General features: G+C 37.3%; 1 protein-coding gene across 3 annotated transcripts in view; it reads left to right on the top strand.

The window, feature by feature from the left end:
- OXSR1 (oxidative stress responsive kinase 1) overlaps positions 1–20,284 on the top strand; it is a 104,751-nt gene that overhangs the window by 55,747 nt on the left and 28,720 nt on the right. For all 3 annotated transcript variants that reach the window (XM_059390547.1, XM_059390546.1, XM_059390548.1), the window contains 3 exons: positions 1,270–1,325; positions 15,320–15,429; positions 18,970–19,071. In XM_059390547.1, coding sequence (XP_059246530.1) covers positions 1,270–1,325; positions 15,320–15,429; positions 18,970–19,071 — 268 coding nt within the window. The remainder of the gene's footprint in view (positions 1–1,269; positions 1,326–15,319; positions 15,430–18,969; positions 19,072–20,284) is intronic.

Raw genomic sequence — 20,284 nt, 5'->3', positions numbered from 1 at the left:
TTGAGGAACCTCCATGCTGTTTTCCAGAGTGGCTGCACCAGCTTGCATTCCCACCAACAGTGTAGGAGGGTTCCCCTTTCTCCGCATCCTCGCCAGCATCTGTTATTTCCTGTCTTTATATACTTATTTCTAATTACAAAATAAATACATGATTGCATTTCCACAACATTTTCAAACACTGTTTGCCTTGGCTCCCATTCCATTCCATTCCATTCCAGGGAAGGATCCATTTATTGCATCATTTAGTGTATATGGAAAATGTGTGTCTATGTATTTTGTGTTTTACATTTTTGTCCTACAAAATTTGTTCACTTAGTAAAATGTATTAGGTAATATTTCGGGGCATAACATGTTGATTGACCTTATTCCATTTTTATGGCTATAACAAAATTAGTTCAAACTTTCTGCTATTGTTAGCCTTCTAGATTGTTACCATTTTTGGTTTATGATTATGAATAGTGCTGTAGTGACCTCTTTGTACATTGTGGGGGTTTCTCTGGGTTATTAAGAAGTGATTTTTCTATTCATAAGATTTAGGGATTTTAAATTTTGCCAGATACTTAAAACACATTGTTAACATGAGAAACACAAGTTGTAGATTTGAATGGATATTGTCATATCATTTATGTTGGAAGAAAAGCCCAGATATGTCACAGGAACATATTCTATTGGCTAGACTGGTAATAGTTGAAAAACTTCAAGAAGATAACTAGATTTGAGAATGCTGGTCAAAGGGACTTTGGCCTTTTCAGTGATACTTAGGTTTTTATAAGAAGAATGTGTGCATGTCCTTTTCCAATTATATATAGTTACCAATAAAAATATAAAAATGTTTAAATAATTTTTATCTATCTTTATGCCTAAGGCATAGAATAGTCCTGTTTTTAACCACATACTGACCATTTAAAATTTTGATCATGTGTTAGGGTGTGGGAAAAAAAACTATTTTTCAAAAAATAGAATTAGGTGATGGTAGGTGAGGGACACGTTCTTTGGCCGCTGTTACCCCAGTCAAGTATTTAATCATCTTGGGTTTTCTGGATTTTACAGTAAAAAGCTATCTCTTATTGTAGCTTTCTGTTTATAATATTTAGATTCTAGTACAAGTGACTAAAATTTTAAAAATTTTTACTGTTGACCTTAATACTCTTTAATGTAAAATAGAGTACTTAGATATTGCCAGTGTTGAATGAATACAGTAAACAATTGCTTCAACTATTTGATCCAGAGAATAAGTGTCTTTAATACATAACTTTTTTTTTCTTCAAGAGATGTGAAAGCTGGAAATATTCTTCTTGGAGAAGATGGCTCAGTACAGATTGCAGGTAATGATTAGTACTTCATTGTATTTAATGGTCAGTAGAACCACCTTACCTATGTTTTGTGTTTTCAGGACTAGTTTTCTCCTCTAGTCCCTGGACTGTCTCTAGTCAAGAAGCCTGTATTGGCACATCCCTGCTGACTCTCAGGATATTCTCCACTATTCATTCTTCATTTTTTATCTCAGACATTTTTCTGTCCATTAATCATTACCTTCCAGTTATCACTCCTCACCCCTGTGAAGTCATCTTCTGTGGGTTCTCATAGCGTTCTGTGCTTTCTTTTGAAGGAGAGGTAGTCAGGAATCCCCACAATGTGTATGAAGGAATACTCTGTGGAGGAGTGATACTGAGCTGCCTCTGTCCTGGGGCAATTGGGTACACTGTTGGCAGACTGAGAGCTGAAGAGATAAGAGTTGGCGTCCAGGGCCTACCAGAGGCGGCCATGCTGGTGAAATGCCCCTCCTGCAGGCTGAGACTCCAGAGTAGCTGTACCACAGGATTGTTGAGCAAGCCACTCATCTGAGGCCTCAGCTTGGTCCCACACCACTGGGATGGTCAGGTGTTTGGCAGAAGGAAAATAATCACCCAGACCCTAAATTGTTTCTTTAGCTTTAGAGGATAATTTAAGTGCACATCTTCATGTCCCAACCTAAGGAAATACTTTATCAAAGCCATATAATGCTTCAGCATAAAAGAAAATATTGATAAATTTGATTCCTTTAAAATTCATAGCTTCTATTTATTGAACGAGGAACAAATGGTTTATCACCATTAATAAGCAGAAAGGCAAACCACATAGTATTAGAGAGGATATTTGCAGCATGAAATAACTGATATCGGGCTCAAATTTAGAATACATAAGGAACCATTAAGTAAAATCAGATAAGGGCACCTGGGTGGCTCACTTGGGTAAGCAACTGCTTTTGGTTCAGGTCCTAGGGTCCTGGGATTGTGTCCAACATCCGGCTTCCCCTGCTCGGGCTGCCTGCTTCTTGTTCTTCTGCCTGCCACTCCCCCTACTTGTGTACTCTTTCTTTCTGTCAAGTAAATAAATAAAATCTTTTTAAAAAGAAAGAAAAAAATCAGTAAAAATGGGCAGAAGATGGGCACTTGGGTGGCTCAGTTGGTTAAGTGACTGCCTTCAGCTCAGATCATTATCCTGGAGTCTCAGGATCAAGTCCTGTATCAGGCTCCCTGCTCAGTAAGGAGTGTGCATCTCCCTCTGATCCTACCCCCCTCTTGGGCACTCTCTCTTTTCCTCTCTCAAATAAATAAATAAAATCTTTAAAAAAAAATGGGCAAAAATAAAAAAAAAGGGCAGAAGACTTCCCAGATGAAGACAACAAAACATAAATGTAATAAAAGGTGTTTAACATCACTAGTAATCAGTTAAATGCCTATATTATAGACATGCCTATAATGTCTGTCAAGTAAATAAATAAAATCTTTTTAAAAAAATAAAATCTTTTAAAAAAATAAAAATTATGTTAACACTATTCTATAGCCTGCTAAATGTGCAATTTAAAAAATGTATTTTAAAAAATGCTTACTTTAATTAAAAATACTTTATTGCTAAACATGCTAACCATCCATTGAGCTTTCAGTGAGTCGTAATCTTTTTGCTGGCAGAGAGTCTTCTCTGTGTTAATGACTGCTGACTGATCAAGGTGAGAGCTGCTGAAGGCTGGGGTAGTTATGGCAGATTCTTAAAAGAAGACAATGATATTTGCTACATCAGTTGTCTCTTCTTTTCACGAATGATTTCTGTATAAGCATGCAGTGCTGTTTTACCCACAGAACTTCTTTCAAAATTAGAGTCAGTCCTCTGAAACCTTGCCTTATCAACTGAGTTTATGTAATATCCAAAATCTTTGTTGTCATTTCAACAGTCTTCACAGTATCTTTACCAGGAATAGATTCTATCTTGAGAAACCACTTTCTTTGCTCATCTGTAAGAAGCAACTCTTCATTCATTCAAGTTTTATCGTGAGATTGCAGCAGTGGGGTCCCATATGCAGCCTCCACTTCTAATTCTAGTTCTCTTGCTGTTTCCACCACATCTGCTCCTGTGTTCTCCACGAAAGTCTGAACCCCTCCAAGTTGTCCATGAGGGTTGGAACCAGCTTCTTATCGAATTCCTGTTAATGTTGTTATTTTGACTTTTTCCCATGAATCATGAATGTTCTTAATGGCATCTAGAATAGTGAATTCTTTCTAGGTTTTCAATTTACTTTGCCCAGATCCAGGAGAGGAATCACTAGCTTAATAGAATGTGTTTGTTAAATAATAAGACTTGAAAGTCAAAATTATTCCTTGATTCATGGGCTGCAGAATGGTTGTTGTGTTAGCAGGTATGAAAATAATATTAATCTCATTGTACGACTCCGTTGGAGCTCTTGGCTGACCAGGTGCATTGTCAGTGAGCAGTAGTGTATATATATACTACTATATATATATAGTATATATACTATATATATATATATTTAAGATTTTACTTATATCAGAGAGCGTGTGTGTGTGAACAGAGGAGACGGAGAGGAATCTCAAGCAGACTTCGCGCTGAATGCAGAGCCCAACATGGGTCTTGATCTCATTAACCCTGAGATAAAACCTGAATCAAAACCGAGAGTCAGTCGAATGCTTAACCAGCTGAGCCACCCAGGTGCCCCAATGAGCAGTAATATTTTGAAAGAAATCTTTTTTTCTGAGCAGTAGGTCTCAACAGTGGGCTTAAAACATTTAGTAAACCTTTTTGTAAACAGATGTGCTGTCTCCACGTTTTATTCTTCCATTTACAGAGCACAGGAAGAGTAGATAGAGCTTTATTCTTAAGGGCCCTAGTATTTGTGGACTAGTAAATGAATATTGGTTTCAACTTAAAACTCACCAGCTGCATTAGCCCCCAGCAAGGGAGTCAGCTTGTCCTTTGAAGCTTTGAAGCTAGGTGTTGACCTCTCTAGCTAATTAAGTCCATCTTCTTCCAGTAGAAGGCTGTTTTGTCTACATTGAAAATAAACGTTGTTTAGTATAGCCGCCTTCATGAATTAACTTAGCTAGATCTTCTGGATACTTAGTACTTGCTGCTCCACCATGCACTTTTATATTATAGAGATGGCTTCTTTCCTTAAACCTCACGAACCAGCCTCTGCTAGCTTTGAGCTTTTCTTCTGCAGCTTCCTCACCTTTCTCAACCTTCTTAAAATTGAAGAAAGTTAGGGTCTTGCTCTGGATTAGGGTTTGGCAAGGAAATGATAGGGTTGGTTTAATCTTCTAAGAAAGACCACTAAGACTTTCTTCACATCAGCCATAAGGCTGTTTCACTTTTCTTATTTGTGTGTTCACTGGAGTAGTAGCACTTTTAATTTCCTCCGAGAACTTTTTCTTTGCATTCACAACTTCCCTAACTGGTACGAGAGACCTAGCTTTTTGCCTTTTTTGGCTTTCAGTGGGCCTTTCTTACTGAGCTTAATCATTTCCAGCTTTTGATTTAAAGAGAGAGACTGTGTGCCTCTCCCTTTCACATGAACACTTAGAGGCTCTTGTAAGGATCTTTAATTGTCCTAATTTAACTATCGTTGTGTCTTAGGGAATGGGGAGGCCTGAGGAGAGGGAGAAAGATGGGGGAATGGCTGGTCAGTGGAGCATTCAAAACACAACATATATTAAGTTCTCCATCTTATAAGGACCTGGTTTGTGGTGCCCCCAAAACAATTACAATAGTAACATCAGAAATCAGTAATCACAGGTCACCATAGCAAATACAATGATAATGAAAAATGTCAAAATATTGCAAGAATTAACAAAATGTGACAGAGACAAGAAGTAAGCAAATGCTGTTGGAAAAATTGTGTCAATATATGTGCTCAGTGCAGGGTTGCCATAGACCTTCAGTTTGTTTAAAAAAAATAAAAAAGCAAAAACCAACACAGTATTTGTGAAGCCTAGTGAGGCGAAGCATTAAAAAACGAGGTATGCCTGTGAAATAACATTAGGATACCAAGTTATTTCACAGGCATACCTCGTGTTTTAATGCTGTCCTGGCCTAAACATCTGATGCTGCAGTAGTTAGTGTCATTGTAAGCAAGGAAAAAAATCTCCTGTTCCAATGGTGAGAGAATAAATGAGGACAAACACTATATTAAGTTGAAGTATGCATATCCTAAAACTTTGGCTTCTAGGTGTATGGCCTAGAGAAGATCGTGGTTATGTGTGTCACAGTGCTCATAGCATTGAAATTGTGAAATAGTCCTAATACCCTTCAATAGTAGAATGAACAAATATAAATAAATTATGGTTAATTTATGCATTGGAATATATACAGTGATGAATGTAGATAGAACTACAGCTACATTCAAAAGCATTAATAAGTTATACAAAGATAAGGTGAAAGAAAACAGTTGAAATAGAATATATAGCATATGATTTCATTTACATAGGTTTAGAACCAAGCACAATTATGCTTATTGTTTAAAAAGGTAAAATCAAGTGGTAAAAACAAAACACATAAACTAAAGAAGAGGGGATTCTGGTGAAGTAGGAAACACAGGGAATCTCTCCACATCTGGACAACAGCTGAACCAGCAGAATGTGTCTGATGTAACTTCTATAATTCTGCAGTTCCTCCAAAGGTTTGTAAGTTCTAGGGGAAGATTTGGAAGGTGAATTGTGGTAAATTTCAGTCAATTTCAGAGCTGTGTATCCCCTAGCCATCAGCCTGCTGGCAGGCAAGCAGCTATGCACCTGTTTTTAGAGCAGCTTGCACACACTCTGTGGCACCCTCAGTGGACAAAATGGACCCTGTCTTCGAAATACCATGGATCTGTGCTCTGATCACTGATTGCTGCTTCTGATCACATTGGTGCAGATAAAGAGGCAGACAGCCATTGTTGTGGCACACCCCTCCCCAAATGACTTCCAGGGACTTAAAGGAGCAGCACCTTTTCTTTTTTTCCTTTGTTTTTCTCTTCTTCCCACTTTTAGAGCCAGACATTAAAAAATAACTACATTGGTGGGGAAAATTGGAAAATGACTGTACATGCCAGGAAAAGGTGCAGTAAAGTCCTGAGAAGAACTTGTTTATACTTTGGGTTTATGCTTGACACAAAGGTAGTCTATAACAACCAAAATAAAACAGCAAAACTTAAGCATCAAACCCTGAGAAAGGGAGATAATCTGATTTCCAGAATAACTACATCATTAGACTCAAATGTCCAGTTTTCAACAAAAGAAATCAAAAGGCATTCAATGAACAGTAAAATATAACCCATTCAAAGGAAATAAATAATAGAAACTGTCACTGAAAAGGTCCTGACAGCAAATCTATTAGACAAAGAAAACTAAAGGAAGATGTGAATAAACTCAAGAAAACAATGTGTGATAGGAGCTACCAATAAGGAAAAAAGACCAAAAAACAAAAAAAATTCTGGAGCTATAAAGTACCGTACCTTGTATTATGAAATGAAAAACCCACTAGAAGGATTCAAATGCAAATGCAGATTTGAACTGGCTGAAAAAAGAATTGTTGAATTTGAAGATGGGAAAATGGACATTATCATGTCTAAGGAACAGGAAGGACAAAGATTGAAGATAAGTGAACAGAGCTCAAGGGATCTGTTTGACACCATTAGCAGACCAACACACATGTGGGAAGTTCGAGGAGAAGAGAGAAATGGGCAGAGAAAATATTTGAATAAATAATGGCTGTAAACTTGATGGAAAACATGAATATAAACATCCATGAAGCTCAGTGATCTCCAAGTGAGATGAACTCTTAAGAAATCTACACAAAGAGACATTATAATCAAACTTATAAAAGCCAAAGAGAAAGAATCTTGAAAGCAGGAAGGTAGAAGTGACTCACCATCTACGAGGTATCCTCAATATGGCTGTCAGCAGATGTCTTACCAAAACTTTGGAGGCCAGAAGGCAGGAGGCCAATATATTCAAAGTGATAAAAGAAAAAATTTGCCAATCAAGATTCTGTATCTGGTAAAACTGTCCTTCAAAATAAGGGATAAATTAAGACATTGCCAGATAAACGAAAGCTGAAGAAATTTGTTTCTGATAGATCTGTCTACAAGAAATGCTCTCGGGAACCCACAAGGTGGAATGAAAGGACACTAGACAGTAACTTGATGCAGTGTGAAGAAGTGAAGATCTCATAAAGGTAAATACATGGGCAAGTATAAAAGTTAGTATTATCATAACAGTGGTTTGTGACTTCACTTTTTTCCCTACATGATACATTACTAAAACCAGTGGTCCAAAAGTTAATATTACTGATAACTGGTTTGTGAATCCAAAACATGTTTTCTGCTTAAGAGACAAGTGTGTTTAAAAGAATTATTGGGGCACCTGGGTGGCTCAGTCATTGGGTATCTGCATTTGGCTTGGGTCATGATCCCAGGGAACTCAGATGGAGCCCCGCATCGGGCTTCCTGCTCAGCAGGAATCCTGCTTCTCCCTCTTCCACTCCCCCTGCTTGTGTTCTCTCTCCTGCTGTCTCTCTCTGTCAAATAATAAGTAAAATCTTGAAAATAAATAAATAAAGTTTTTAAAAGAAAGAATTATCAGTTCATGTTTTTGAGCACAAAGTATGTTAAGATGTAATTTTGTGACAGTAACCAACAGAGGTGGGAATAGTGCTGTAAAGAAGAGATTTTTGTGTTATTGAAGTTAGGCTGGTATAAATTCAAGATCTTTTAAAAAAAAGTTTTTTTCTTTTTTAATTAAGTAATCTTTATGCCCAACATGAGGCTTGAACTCACAACCCCAGGATCAAGAGTTGTGTGCTCTACTGACTGAGCCAGCCAGGCGCCCCTAAGCTGGTATATATTCAGATTAGAGTGTTTTAACTTTAGAATGTTAAATGGAATCTCTATGGTACCAAAAACAAAATAGTTACAGAATATAAACAAAAGGAAATGAGAAAAAAATTAAGCATTTCACAACAAAAAAGTCAACTGAACAGAAAAGCAATGCAGGAAATGAGGGACAAAAAAGCCATAAGACATATGGAAAACAAATAGGACAATGACAGAAGTCAGTCCTGTATCAGTAGTTGCTTCAAATGTAAGTGGATTAACTCTCCAATCAAAAGACAGAGATTGGCAGAAAAGGTAAAAATATTTAATCCAACTATATGCTGTTCATAAGGGACTCATTTTAGATCCCAGACACAAATACATTGAAAAGGAAAGGAAAGGAAAAAGATACTCCATGCAAATAGTAACCATGTTTCTCATATCAGAGAAAATAAACTTTAAGTCAAGAAAGGGTTACAGAACAAATAAGAACTAAAAAAACAAACAAAAAAAATAAGGACTTCACTATTAACAAAAGTTTCAGTATAGCAAAAAGATATAATAATTATAAATATTTGTATATATACTAACATGCCAATAAAATATATGAAGGAAATACTGACAGAACTGAAGGGAGAAATAGCTCCATATTAGTAGCTGGAGATTTCAATACTCCATTTACAATAATGGATACAATAGGCAGGAGGTAAGAAAATGAAAAACTTAATACATTATAGAATACCACCTAGAGCTAACAGATGTACAGAGCTCAACAGGATTAGGATGTGTATTCTTAAGTGCTCACGGGGCATTTTCTGGGGTAGACCATGTTAGACCACATATTAAGTCCTGATAGATTATATTTTATTTTATTTTAAGATTTATTTATTTTAGAGAAAGAGTATGCATGAGCTGGGGGATGGGCACAGGGAGAGGAAAAAAGAATCCCTAAGCAGACTCCTCCCCACTGAGCATGGAGCCTGATGTGGGCACCTGAGATCATGACCTGAGCTGAAATCTAGACTTGGCTACTTAACCCACTGAGCCACCCAGGTGCCTTGAGTCCCAATAGATTTTTTAAAATATTATACAAAATACTTTCCTGACCACAATTCACAAATTCACAGAAACTAAACACACGCTCAAACAACCAATGAAAAAAGGAAAGCTTCACAAGGAAAATTTAAAAATACCTAGAGATGAATGAAAACAAAACCAATATATCAGAACTTATGGGACATAGCTAAAGTATTGCTAAGGGGCAAGTTTTTACCTAGAGATGAATGAAAACAAAATCAATATATCAGAACTAATGGGACATAGCAAACGTATTGCTAACGGGCAAGTTTATAGCTAAAGACACTTTATTTAAAAAATAAGATAGCAAACCAACAATCTTACTTTACACCTTAAGGAATTAGAAAAGGAAGAAACTAAACCTAACTCTAGCAGAAGGAAGAAAATAATAAAATTTAGAGAAGAGATAAAGGAAATAGAGAATAGAAAAGCAGTAGAAAAGTGATTCTTTGGAAAGATCACCAAAACTGACAAACGTTTAGCTTGATGGACAAGGAAAGAAGGAGAGACAAAAATTGCAAGTGAAGTAGATACATCAAAGTGGACTTCAGAACAAGATCAGAATAAGAGATAAAGTAGGGCATTACAAAAGGATAATGGAGTCAATCTGAAAAAAGAACAAAACACCTGTGAATATTTATGCACCCAACATTGGAAGCATCTAATTTTATAAAGTAAATATTAATAGACCTGAAGAGAGAAATAGCCAGTAGTACAGTAATAAGAGTAGGGGAGGGGGCTTTAATACCTCCACTTTAATCAATGGATAGGTCATCCAAACAGAAAATCAAGAAGGAAACATCAGCCTTAAATGATGCATTAGACCAGAGATAGACTTAATATACATTTACAAAACATTCCTTCCTAAAGCAGCAAATACACATTCTTCACAAGTACACATGGAACAGTTTCAAAACAAATCATATGTTAGATGACAGAATAAGTCTTAATAAACTTAAGAGGCCTGGAATCAGAGCAAGCATTTTTTCCAGACATGCCTTTTAGAAGCTAGAAATTTATGTGAAGAAAGTGGGAAAATTTACAAATATGTGGGAATTAAACAACATGCTTCTGAACAACCAATGGGTCATTGAAGAAACTAGAAAATACCTTATGACAAATGAAGTGGAAGGGTAACATACCACATTTGTTGGATGCAGCGAAAGCAGTTCTTCCCTCCACCACCTCAATCACCAGTCACTTGGTTCTGAAAATAAAAGCAGTTCTTTTTCTTTCTTTCTTTTCTTTTTTAAAAGATTTTATCTATTGATTGAGAGAGCATAAGCCAGTGGGAAGAGGGAGAAGCAGGGAGCCTGACCTGGGGCTTGATCTCAGGACCCTGGAATCATGACCTGAACTGAAGGCAGGTGCTTAACCAACTGAGCCAGCCAGGCACCCCAACAAAAGCAGTTCTAAAAGGGAAGTTCATAGTGATAAATGCCTACTCCAAGAAATAAAATCCCGAACAACTTCATACCTCAAGGAACTAGAAAAAGAAGAATAAATAAAACCCAGTTAGCAGAAGGAAGGAAATAAAGATTAGAACAGAAGTAAATGAAATAGAGACTATAATGACAATAGAAGAGGTCACTGAAACTAGAACTAGTTCTTTGAGAGGAAAACAAAATTTGCAAACCTTTAGCTTCGATTCACCAAGAAAAAGAATACTCAAATAAAATGAAAAATGAAAAAATAGAAGTTAAACTGATAGTATAGAAAGGATTCTAAGAGACTGCTGTGAGCAATCATATGCTAACAAATTGAACAATTTAGAAGAAATGGATAAATTTCTGAAAACATACAACCTACCAAGACTGAATCATGATGAAATAAAAAATCTGAACAAACCAATTACTAGTAAAGAGATTGAATCAGTAATCAAAAACCTTCCAACAGGGGCGCCTGGGTGGCTCAGTGGGTTAAAGCCTCTGCCTTCGGCTCGGGTCATGATCCCAGGGTCCTGGGATCAAACCCCACATCGGGCTCTCTGCTCAGCAGGGAGCCTGCTTCCCCCTCTCTCTCTGCCTGCCTCTCTGCTTACTTGTGGTCTCTGTCTGTCAAATAAATAAATAAAATCTTTAAAAAAAAAAAAACCCAAAAAAACCTCCCAACAAACGAAAGTCCAGTATCAGACAGCTTCACTGGTGAACCAACCATTGAAGGAAAAATACCAATCCTTCTCAAACTCTTCTAAAAAATAGTGAGAGATGAGAACTCTTCTAAACATATTTTATGAGGCCAGCCTTACCGTGATACCAAAAGCAGACAAGAATGCCAAAAGAAAAGAAAATTACAGGCTAATATTCTGACGGACATAGATGCAGAAATCTTCAACAAAACTATAGTAAACTCAGTTCAGCGGTACATTAAATGGACCATACACCTTGATGTAGTAGTGGTCTTATTCCAGGGATGCAAGGATTGTTTAACTTACATAGATTATTCAAGGGGATATACCACATAAACAAAGTGAAGGATACAAATTATATCATCTCAGCAGATGTGGTAAAAGCATTTAACAACATTCAATATCCATTTCTAATTCTCTGTAAAGCTGGTATAGAGGGAGCATAGCTTACAGCAAAGGCCATGTATGTTAAAGCCCACAGCTAACAATATACTTACAGGTAGAAAGCTGAAAGGCTTTCCTGTAAGATGATGAACCAAAACAAAGATGCGCACTTTCGCCACTTTTATTCGGTATAGTACTAGCAGAGCAGTTAGGCAAGAAAGAGAGATCAAAGGCATCCAAATTAGAAAACAAGAAGTAAAACTGTCACTGTGCAGAGGTGACATGATATTAAATTTAGAAAATCCTAAAGACTCCCATCAGAAAACTGTTAGAATGATCAAGTTGCAGGATACAAAATCAGTACATGAAAATCTGTTGCATTTCTGTACATTAATAACTATCAGAAATTAAGAAAATAATCCTATTTGTAGTTGCATCAAAAAAAATAAAAATACCTAGTAATAAATTTAACCAAAGAGATAAAAGACCAGTACATAGAGAACTACAAGACATTAAAGAAAGATGTTGGAGACATTAATAGATATTCTGTGCTTATGAATTGGAAGCGTTTATATTGTTAAAATGTGTATACTACCTGAAACAATACACAGATTTAGTATAATTTCCTTTTTTTTTTCTTTAAAGACTTAATTTATTTATTTAACAGAGAGAGAGAACGCGTGCGCGTACGAGCAGACAAAGTGGCAGGCAGAGGGAAAGAGAGAAGCAGGCTTCCTGCAGAGCAAGGAGCCTGATGGGGGACTCGATCTCAGATCTTAGCATTATGAATCTGAGCCAAAGGCAGCCACCTAACCAATGGAGCCACCCAGTTGTCCTGATTCAGTATAATTTGTAACAAAATTATAATGGATCATTTTTTCAGAGAAATAAAACAAATAATCCTAAAATTTGTGTGGAAAAAACCTCATATAGCCACAGCAGTGGTGAGTAAGAACAAAGCTGGAGGAGGCATCATGCTCAGTGATTTCAAAGTATGTAGTTCAGTATATTGTAATAATTAAACAGTGTGATACTGGCATAAAAGTGGACACAGAGATCCATGATACAGAATAGAAAGCCCAGAAATAAACCCACACATGGGTAATTAATATATCCTAGAGGAGTCAAGAGTATACAGTGGGTATACAGTCTTCATAAATGGTGTTGGGAAAATTAAACAGTCACATGTAAAAGAATGAAGGTAGAGCACCATTTTATATGATGTGCAAAAATTAAATAAAAGATCTGAATGTAAGACATGAAACTATAGGGACACCTGGATGGTTCAGTCAGTTCACCATCTGCCTTCAGCTCAGGTCATGATCTCAGGATTCGGGGATCGAGTTCCTCATCGGGCCCCTACTCAGGAAGGGGCCTGCTTTTTCCTCTTTCCCCTCCCCCTGCTTATGCTTTCTTTTGGTTACATACACTCACTCTCTTAAATAAATAAATAGATAAATATCCTAAATTAAAAAAAAAAAGACATGAAGCCATAAAACACCTAGAAAACATGGATAGCAGGCTCCTTGATATAGGTCTTCGTGATGTTTTTTTGAATCTGACACCAAAAGCAGCTAAGGCAAAAATGAACAAATGGGAATATCAAAATAAAAACGTGCACAGCAAAGGGTATCAACAAAATGAAAAGGCATCCTACTGAATGGAAGAAAATATTTGCAAATCATACATCTGGTAAGGGACTAATATCCAAAATACATAAAGAACTTGTACAACTCATTATCAAAGACTGAACTACCTGATTAAGAAATGGGCAGAAGATCTGAAGAGACATTTTTCCAAAGAAGACATACAGATTGCCAACAGATAAACTGAAAAGATGCTATACGTTATTAATTCTTAGGGAAATGCAAATCAGAGTCTCATATACAAGATACTGTTTCACACCTGTTAGAATGATTATTATCAAAAAGACTGGAAGCAACAAGCATTGGGAAGGATGTGGAAAAACCAGAACCCTTGCGCACTGTTGGTGGGAATATAAATTGGTGCAGCTAGTGGAAAACAGTATGGAGTTTCCTTAGAAAATTAAAAATAGAGCTGTTGTATGACCTAGTAATTCCACTTCTGGGTATTTATCTGAGGAAAATGAAAACACTAACTCAAAAAGAAATATGTGAGTTAATTTCATGATTATTTATAATAATGAAGAATATACAATGGGGAAAGGACAGTATCTTCAGTAAGTGGTATTGGGAATATTGGATAGCCACATGCAAAAGAGTGAAGCTGGATTGGATCACTCTGTTACACTATAAATAAAAATTAACTCAAAATAGGTTCAAATCTTGAATATAAGACCTGAAACCTTAAAGCTCCTAGAAGGAAATGTAGATAGTAAGCTCTTTGATACAGGTCTCAGAATGGATAGACAAATTGTGGTGTATACATACAGTGGAATATCATTCAGTCATAAAAAATAATGAAATCTTTCCATTTGTGACAACATGGATAGACCTTGAGGGCTTTGTACTATGTATAATAAGACAAGAGATCTTAAGACAATACTATATAATCTCTCACATATGAAATCTAATGTATCTATTCAACACTAAGCTCACATAGATAACAGAGAACAGATTGGTGGTTACCAGAGTCAGGGGTGGGGGACAGGAAAAATGAATGAACTGGTTTGGGTTTTAGTTTAAATAAATTGAATTTTTTAGAATATGGGCTTAAGTAGACATTTCTCCAGAGAGGACATACAGATTGCTAATAAGCATGTTAAAAATATGTTCAATATCACTAATCATTAGGGAAATGCAAATCAGACCTATAGTGAGATCCAACCTTGGATCTATCAGGATGGCTACTATTCAAAAAATCCCCCAAAATTAGGAAATAGAGGATATAGAGAAACTGAAATCTTTGTTCACTGTTAGTAGCAACATAAAATGGTACAGCTGCTCTGGAAAATAGTATGGCAGTTCCTCAAAGAATGAAAAGCAAAATTACTATGTAGTCCAGCAGTTCCACTTCTGGGTATAGAATCCCGAAGAACTGAGAGGAGGGGCTCAGACAATTATTGGGACACTCCTTTTCACAACAGCATATTCTCCATGGCTAAAATGGGGAAGCAACCCAAGGGCCCATTAACACATGAAAGAATACACACAATATGGTATATACGTATTACATCAGCCTATAAAGGAAGGAAATTCTGTAATATGCTGCAAAATGGATAAATGTCAAGGACATTATGCTAAGTAAAATAATCCAGCTACAAAAGACAAATATGATTTTACCTATATGAAGTCCTTAGAGTATTCAAAGTCATAGAGAAAGAAAGTTAGAATGATGGTTGCCGCTGGCTGGGGAGAAGGAGAATTAAGAATTATTGTGTAGTAGGTACAGATTTTTAGTCCAGGGGATGTTAATTGAATGGACTGGAGCAAGGAGGAAAATCTGTTGAGATAATCATGTGTGAGGGTGGAGAGCGGAGTGAGGGACCTGGTAAGCTATGTCGTTAGTCAAGAATTTCAGTGGAAAGAAGAGAAAGTGTCATGTTGTTTGTATGTAGACTATATTATTTTCCTGTCTGCCTGAGTTGATATACTTCTAATACCTTGCTCTTTTATCTATTTCAGACTTTGGAGTTAGTGCTTTTTTAGCAACTGGTGGTGATATTACCCGAAATAAAGTGAGAAAGACCTTTGTTGGAACTCCTTGCTGGATGGCGCCTGAAGTTATGGAACAGGTACTTTGTCTTTCATTTTTTTTTTTTTTAAGATTTTGATTTATTTGACAGACAGATCACAAGTAGGCAGAGAGGCAGGCAGAGAAAGAGAGGAGGAGGAGGAAGCAGGCTCCCTGCTGAGCAGAGAGCCCGACGTGAGGCTAGATCCCAGGACCCTGGGATCATGACCTGAGCGAGCAGAAGGCAGAGGCTTTAGCCACTGAGCCACCCAGGTGCCCCTGTCTTTCATTTTTTTTAAATGGTTTATGGTTTTGTACAGAATGAAAAAAATAACAGCAACATTTGCTTTTGTTTGGTGTACAGTTGTGCAGGTATCCCCCACTAATGGAAAGTAGTTTGTTCTGTGAAACCCTTGTAAGCTGAAATGGCACAAAGGAAAGAAACAGTGACCACTAATTTATTTGTAAAAATTTTTTAGCATTTTCAGACACACAAAAATAACCTCTTCGGCCTTTCCGATACCATAGAACACATCTTGCTATTGGATACAGAAAATAAATTGAGTTAAAACAGATACTCACATAATTCAAAGCTCTGGTGGATTGACCTGAATGTGGTTCCCCAGGAAGGAGCTGAGCTACACTAGGCTTGTTGCTCAGCCCGGGCGCTGCCTCTGTCATGGCAAGCACTGAACGTCATTTTCACTTTTTTTGTAAAAGGAAAACCCTTTCCCGATTTCTTTCCATAGTGTAAACAGGAACTACTATAGGTCTTTCATATAAGCCAAATGGCTTAATGGGGTCTTTGAAAAAGTGGGGATATGTATGCTGGATTAGCTTCGGGAAATACATGTTTCTGTTCCTCGGTTAGGATTTGGGTCCCACCCTTGGAAACAGAACTCTAGACCTTTACAAATGATATATGAAACTCAGGATTTGTAACAAATACAACCTAAGGAATAATATAATGAAGATTGGTTTAGTAAAAGTTTCTGTGTTACAAATTAAACGACCTAATCTTTGTACACGTAGATTCACTGCTGTGGTTCTTGAAGGACGAGTTTCGTCCACAACCTCATTTCCCATTTGCTTTCAAACAACTACAGTCAGATGTTGCTCATGTAGTCATTTTATGGAAACTCTGCTAATTCTGAAATCAGGGCTCATTTCTTATTCCTTGCCTTACTTGTTCTCTTGTCATTTGAAACAGTTGATCATTTCCACCTTTATTTACATCTTCAGCTTTTCTGTTTACATCTCAGCAGTTGATCATTTCCACCTTTATTTACATCTTCAGCATTCTTCCCCTACCTGTCCTGCCAGGCTGTGTCTGACTTCTTTTCTGCCTTCCTTCTACTTCCCAGGACCTGTTCTTGAATTCTTCTCTCACTAATTAGCCTCATCTCTGCTTTCCACCCATTCTATTTTCTTTGAAGTTTTTTAGAAAGTTTTATTTATTTATCTATTTATTTTACCTTAGGTAGTCTACACATCCAGTGTGGGGCTTGAACTCAGCAACCCTGAGATTTGAGAGTTGTGTGCTATACGGACTGAGCCAGCCAGATTGCTCCTGAAGAGCAGCTTTAGGAGTGCTTAAACAAAATTAAATTTTTTTAAGATTGTATTTATTTGAGATAGAACGTGAGCCAAGGCAGGGGGTAGAGGGGGAGGGAGAGGGAGAAGCACTCTTCACAGAATGCAGAGCCAAATGCAGGGCTTCATCTCATGACTCTGAGATCATGACCTGAGCTGAAATCAAGACTGGGTTGCTTAACTCACTGAGCCCCCAGGCACCCCCTCAAGATTTTATTTTTAAATAACCTCTACAAAAATAAATCTACATTTATTTTTAAGTAATCTCTACATTTTAAGTAATCTCTACATTTTATTTTTAAGTATTCTCTACATCTATTTTAAGTAATCTTTGCTGGGTTGTGGCTCTAATCCACAACCCTGACATCAAGAATCATAACACTCCACCAACTGAGCCGCCCGGCGCCCCATCTATTATATTTTCCAAAGTATAGTCATGCTAGTCTTATTTCCTAAACCCCTAGATGGATGTTTCAAACTTCCTCTAGGTGTTTTACATGGGTATCTTTTAAGTATATCAAAGTCAGTATGTAGAACCGAATTCACTTATAACTCTTACAGTGCTTGTGTTCACCCTGTTGGTGAGGGAAGCATTCCTACTCTAGGGTTATGCAGATGCTGGACACCTTACACTGGACTGGTAAGACTGACAGCAGTTCATTTGTCACGTACACACAGAGCTGCAGGGAGAGGACGCAACATGACACTTGAGGCTCCTCTCCGGAAGAGAGTAGGTAAACGGTTGCTGTGGGAAACAGACCTTGTAGTATCAAGAGAGTGAGGTGCCCCTTGGTTTCCTTGCGAGGATGATTGGCTCATTTGAATAATTCTGAGGGCTGGTGGGAAACTGAAACCTGCTACTCAAGGCTGAGCAGGAACTTGGCCTGGTCCAGTTGAGCAGGATTGTTGGGCTAAGGACCTTATCCTTAGGAGCAGACTGGGGAGGGGAACTTGCACTTAGTTTATTAGGGGCCCACCCTCTTTTGCCACATTTCAAGGCAGCACATTATATGGAGCTTTAATTTCAGGTCCCAAACCACATACACCCCCCATATATTTCTTCTCCTGTGTTGCTCAAGATAGAAAATGAAAATATTTGGGGTGCCTGGGTATCTCAGTTGGTTAAGTGACTGCCTTCTGCTCGGGTCATGGTCCTGGAGTCTCAGGATCGAGTCCCACATCGGGCTCCCTGCTTGGTGGGGAGTTTGCTTCTCCTTCTGACCTTCCCTCTTCTCATGCGCTCGCTCTCTCTCTCTCTCAAATAAATAAAATTATTTTAAAAAAGAAAATACTTAATTTTATAATGTGCTCATTATAGTATAAAAGGACAAATTTGGCCACATGTTCACATCAACAACTGAAAATATTCAAACCCCCTTGTGTCTTTTTTCATTATAAAAATTAAGGAGATTAAATAAGACTATAACAGAAAATTTGGAAAACCAAAGACATAACACTACTGCCTAATAGTTTTGTTCTAGTTCTATCCTTTTCCTTAAAAACAAAAAAAACAAGATTATACACTTTTGTAATGAGTATCAAAACTTGTGAGGAATTTTGTATTCTTTTTTCTTCATAAATGCTTTATCACACGTGGTTTTCCGTATTTTCATGTAGAATTCATTTACATTGTTTTTAGTTGACTATCGTTTCTTTTAAGTGAGTATTCCGTACTTAACAATTTCCCCATTGTTGAGGAACGTTCATTCTGATTGCTTTTTCTTTCGTCTGTTACCAAATATATTTAGCCTTTGCCTACTCTAGATTACTTTATTGATTTAAAGCGAATGAACAGTTTAATGGTTCTTGATATGTATTAGAAATTACTTTTTAAAAGTGCTTTTAGGGGTACTTGGCTGGCTCAGTCAGAAGAGCATGCTACATTTGATCTCAGTCATGGGTTCAAGCCTCGCATTGGGTGTAGAGATTACTAAAGAAAAAATAAATTTAAATTAAAGTGCTTTTAGGGTGTTAAAAGTAATCATGTATATCTTTATATTCTTTACAGGTTCGAGGCTATGATTTCAAAGCTGACATCTGGAGTTTTGGGATCACAGCAATTGAACTGGCTACAGGGGCAGCTCCTTACCATAAGTATCCACCAATGAAGGTGAGGTTCATAGTCAAAGTACTATCCCAGCCCATGTCCCAGTTTCTTTTCAGAGCCTACTCCTAGGAAATAAATGGTTTTGAAAATGGTGAGTTTTTAGAACTATAAAGTGGGAAGCTATTTTAAGGCCAAAGGAATGGTTTATTTTTTAAAAGGAGGTGGGGGAGGAGATGAGATTTATTTTTTATACACCGAAGGCAGTGAGTCCTATAATTGTAGCCAGACATACACATGTTAGCCTATTCGCCCAGATTGAGAAATACCTCCATCTTTTAGTAATTCCATTTCAGTAAATACAAATTGAATCTGAAAAGCAAGTATTAGTTCTGACTACAGCCCCCTTTTATTCTTTAGTGTTAACTTTGTGTTTAGAAAGTGGCTTATGTGAGGCGCCTGGGTGGCTCAGTGGGTAAGCTGCTGCCTTCAGCCTGGGTTGTGATCTCAGGGTCCTGGGATCGAGCCCCGTATCAGGCTGTCTGCTCAGCAGGAAGCCTGCTTCCCTCTCTCTCTGCTTGCTGCTGTGCCTACTTGTGATCTCTTTTTCTATCAAATAAATAAATAAAATATTAAAAAAATAAAAAGAAAGTGGCTTATGCTTCTATAAAGAAGTCATACAATTTAGAAATCACTCCGAATCTCATTATATAAATATGACCTTCCTTATTAACACCTATGTGCATCAAACTAGTATGTTGCCATGAAAGTCAAAGAAGGAGAGATTTAGGATGGACAGAATAATCAAAACTGTCAGTTACCACAGAGAAGGTAGGAGGAGTGAAAACTGAAAAAGGCTGCTGCTCTGTTAACTAGGTATTATCAGTGGTTTCTCAGGAATGGCTGAGGAGAAAACATGAACAGATATCTGCAAAGAAGACATCCAGATGTCCAACAGACACATAAAAAAGTAGTGCTCAGCATTACTCGGCATCAGGGAAATACAAATCAAAACCACAGTGAGATACCACCTCACACCAATCAGAATGTCTAAAATTAACCAGTCAGGAAACGACGTTGGCGAGGATGCGTAGAAAGGGAAACCCTCCTACACTGTCAGTGGGAATGCATACTGGTGCAGCCACTCTGGAAAACAGTGTGGAAGTTCTTCAAAAAGTTGAAAATAGAGCTCCTCTACAACCCAGCAATCACACTACTACCCTAAAGATAACAAATGTAGTGATCCAAAGGGGCACGTGCACCTGAATGTTTATAGCAG

This window comes from Mustela nigripes, chromosome 2 (assembly GCF_022355385.1).
Source record: "Mustela nigripes isolate SB6536 chromosome 2, MUSNIG.SB6536, whole genome shotgun sequence".
In the NCBI taxonomy this organism is placed as follows: Eukaryota; Metazoa; Chordata; class Mammalia; order Carnivora; family Mustelidae; genus Mustela; species Mustela nigripes.
This window is presented reverse-complemented; position numbering and strand designations above follow the sequence as displayed.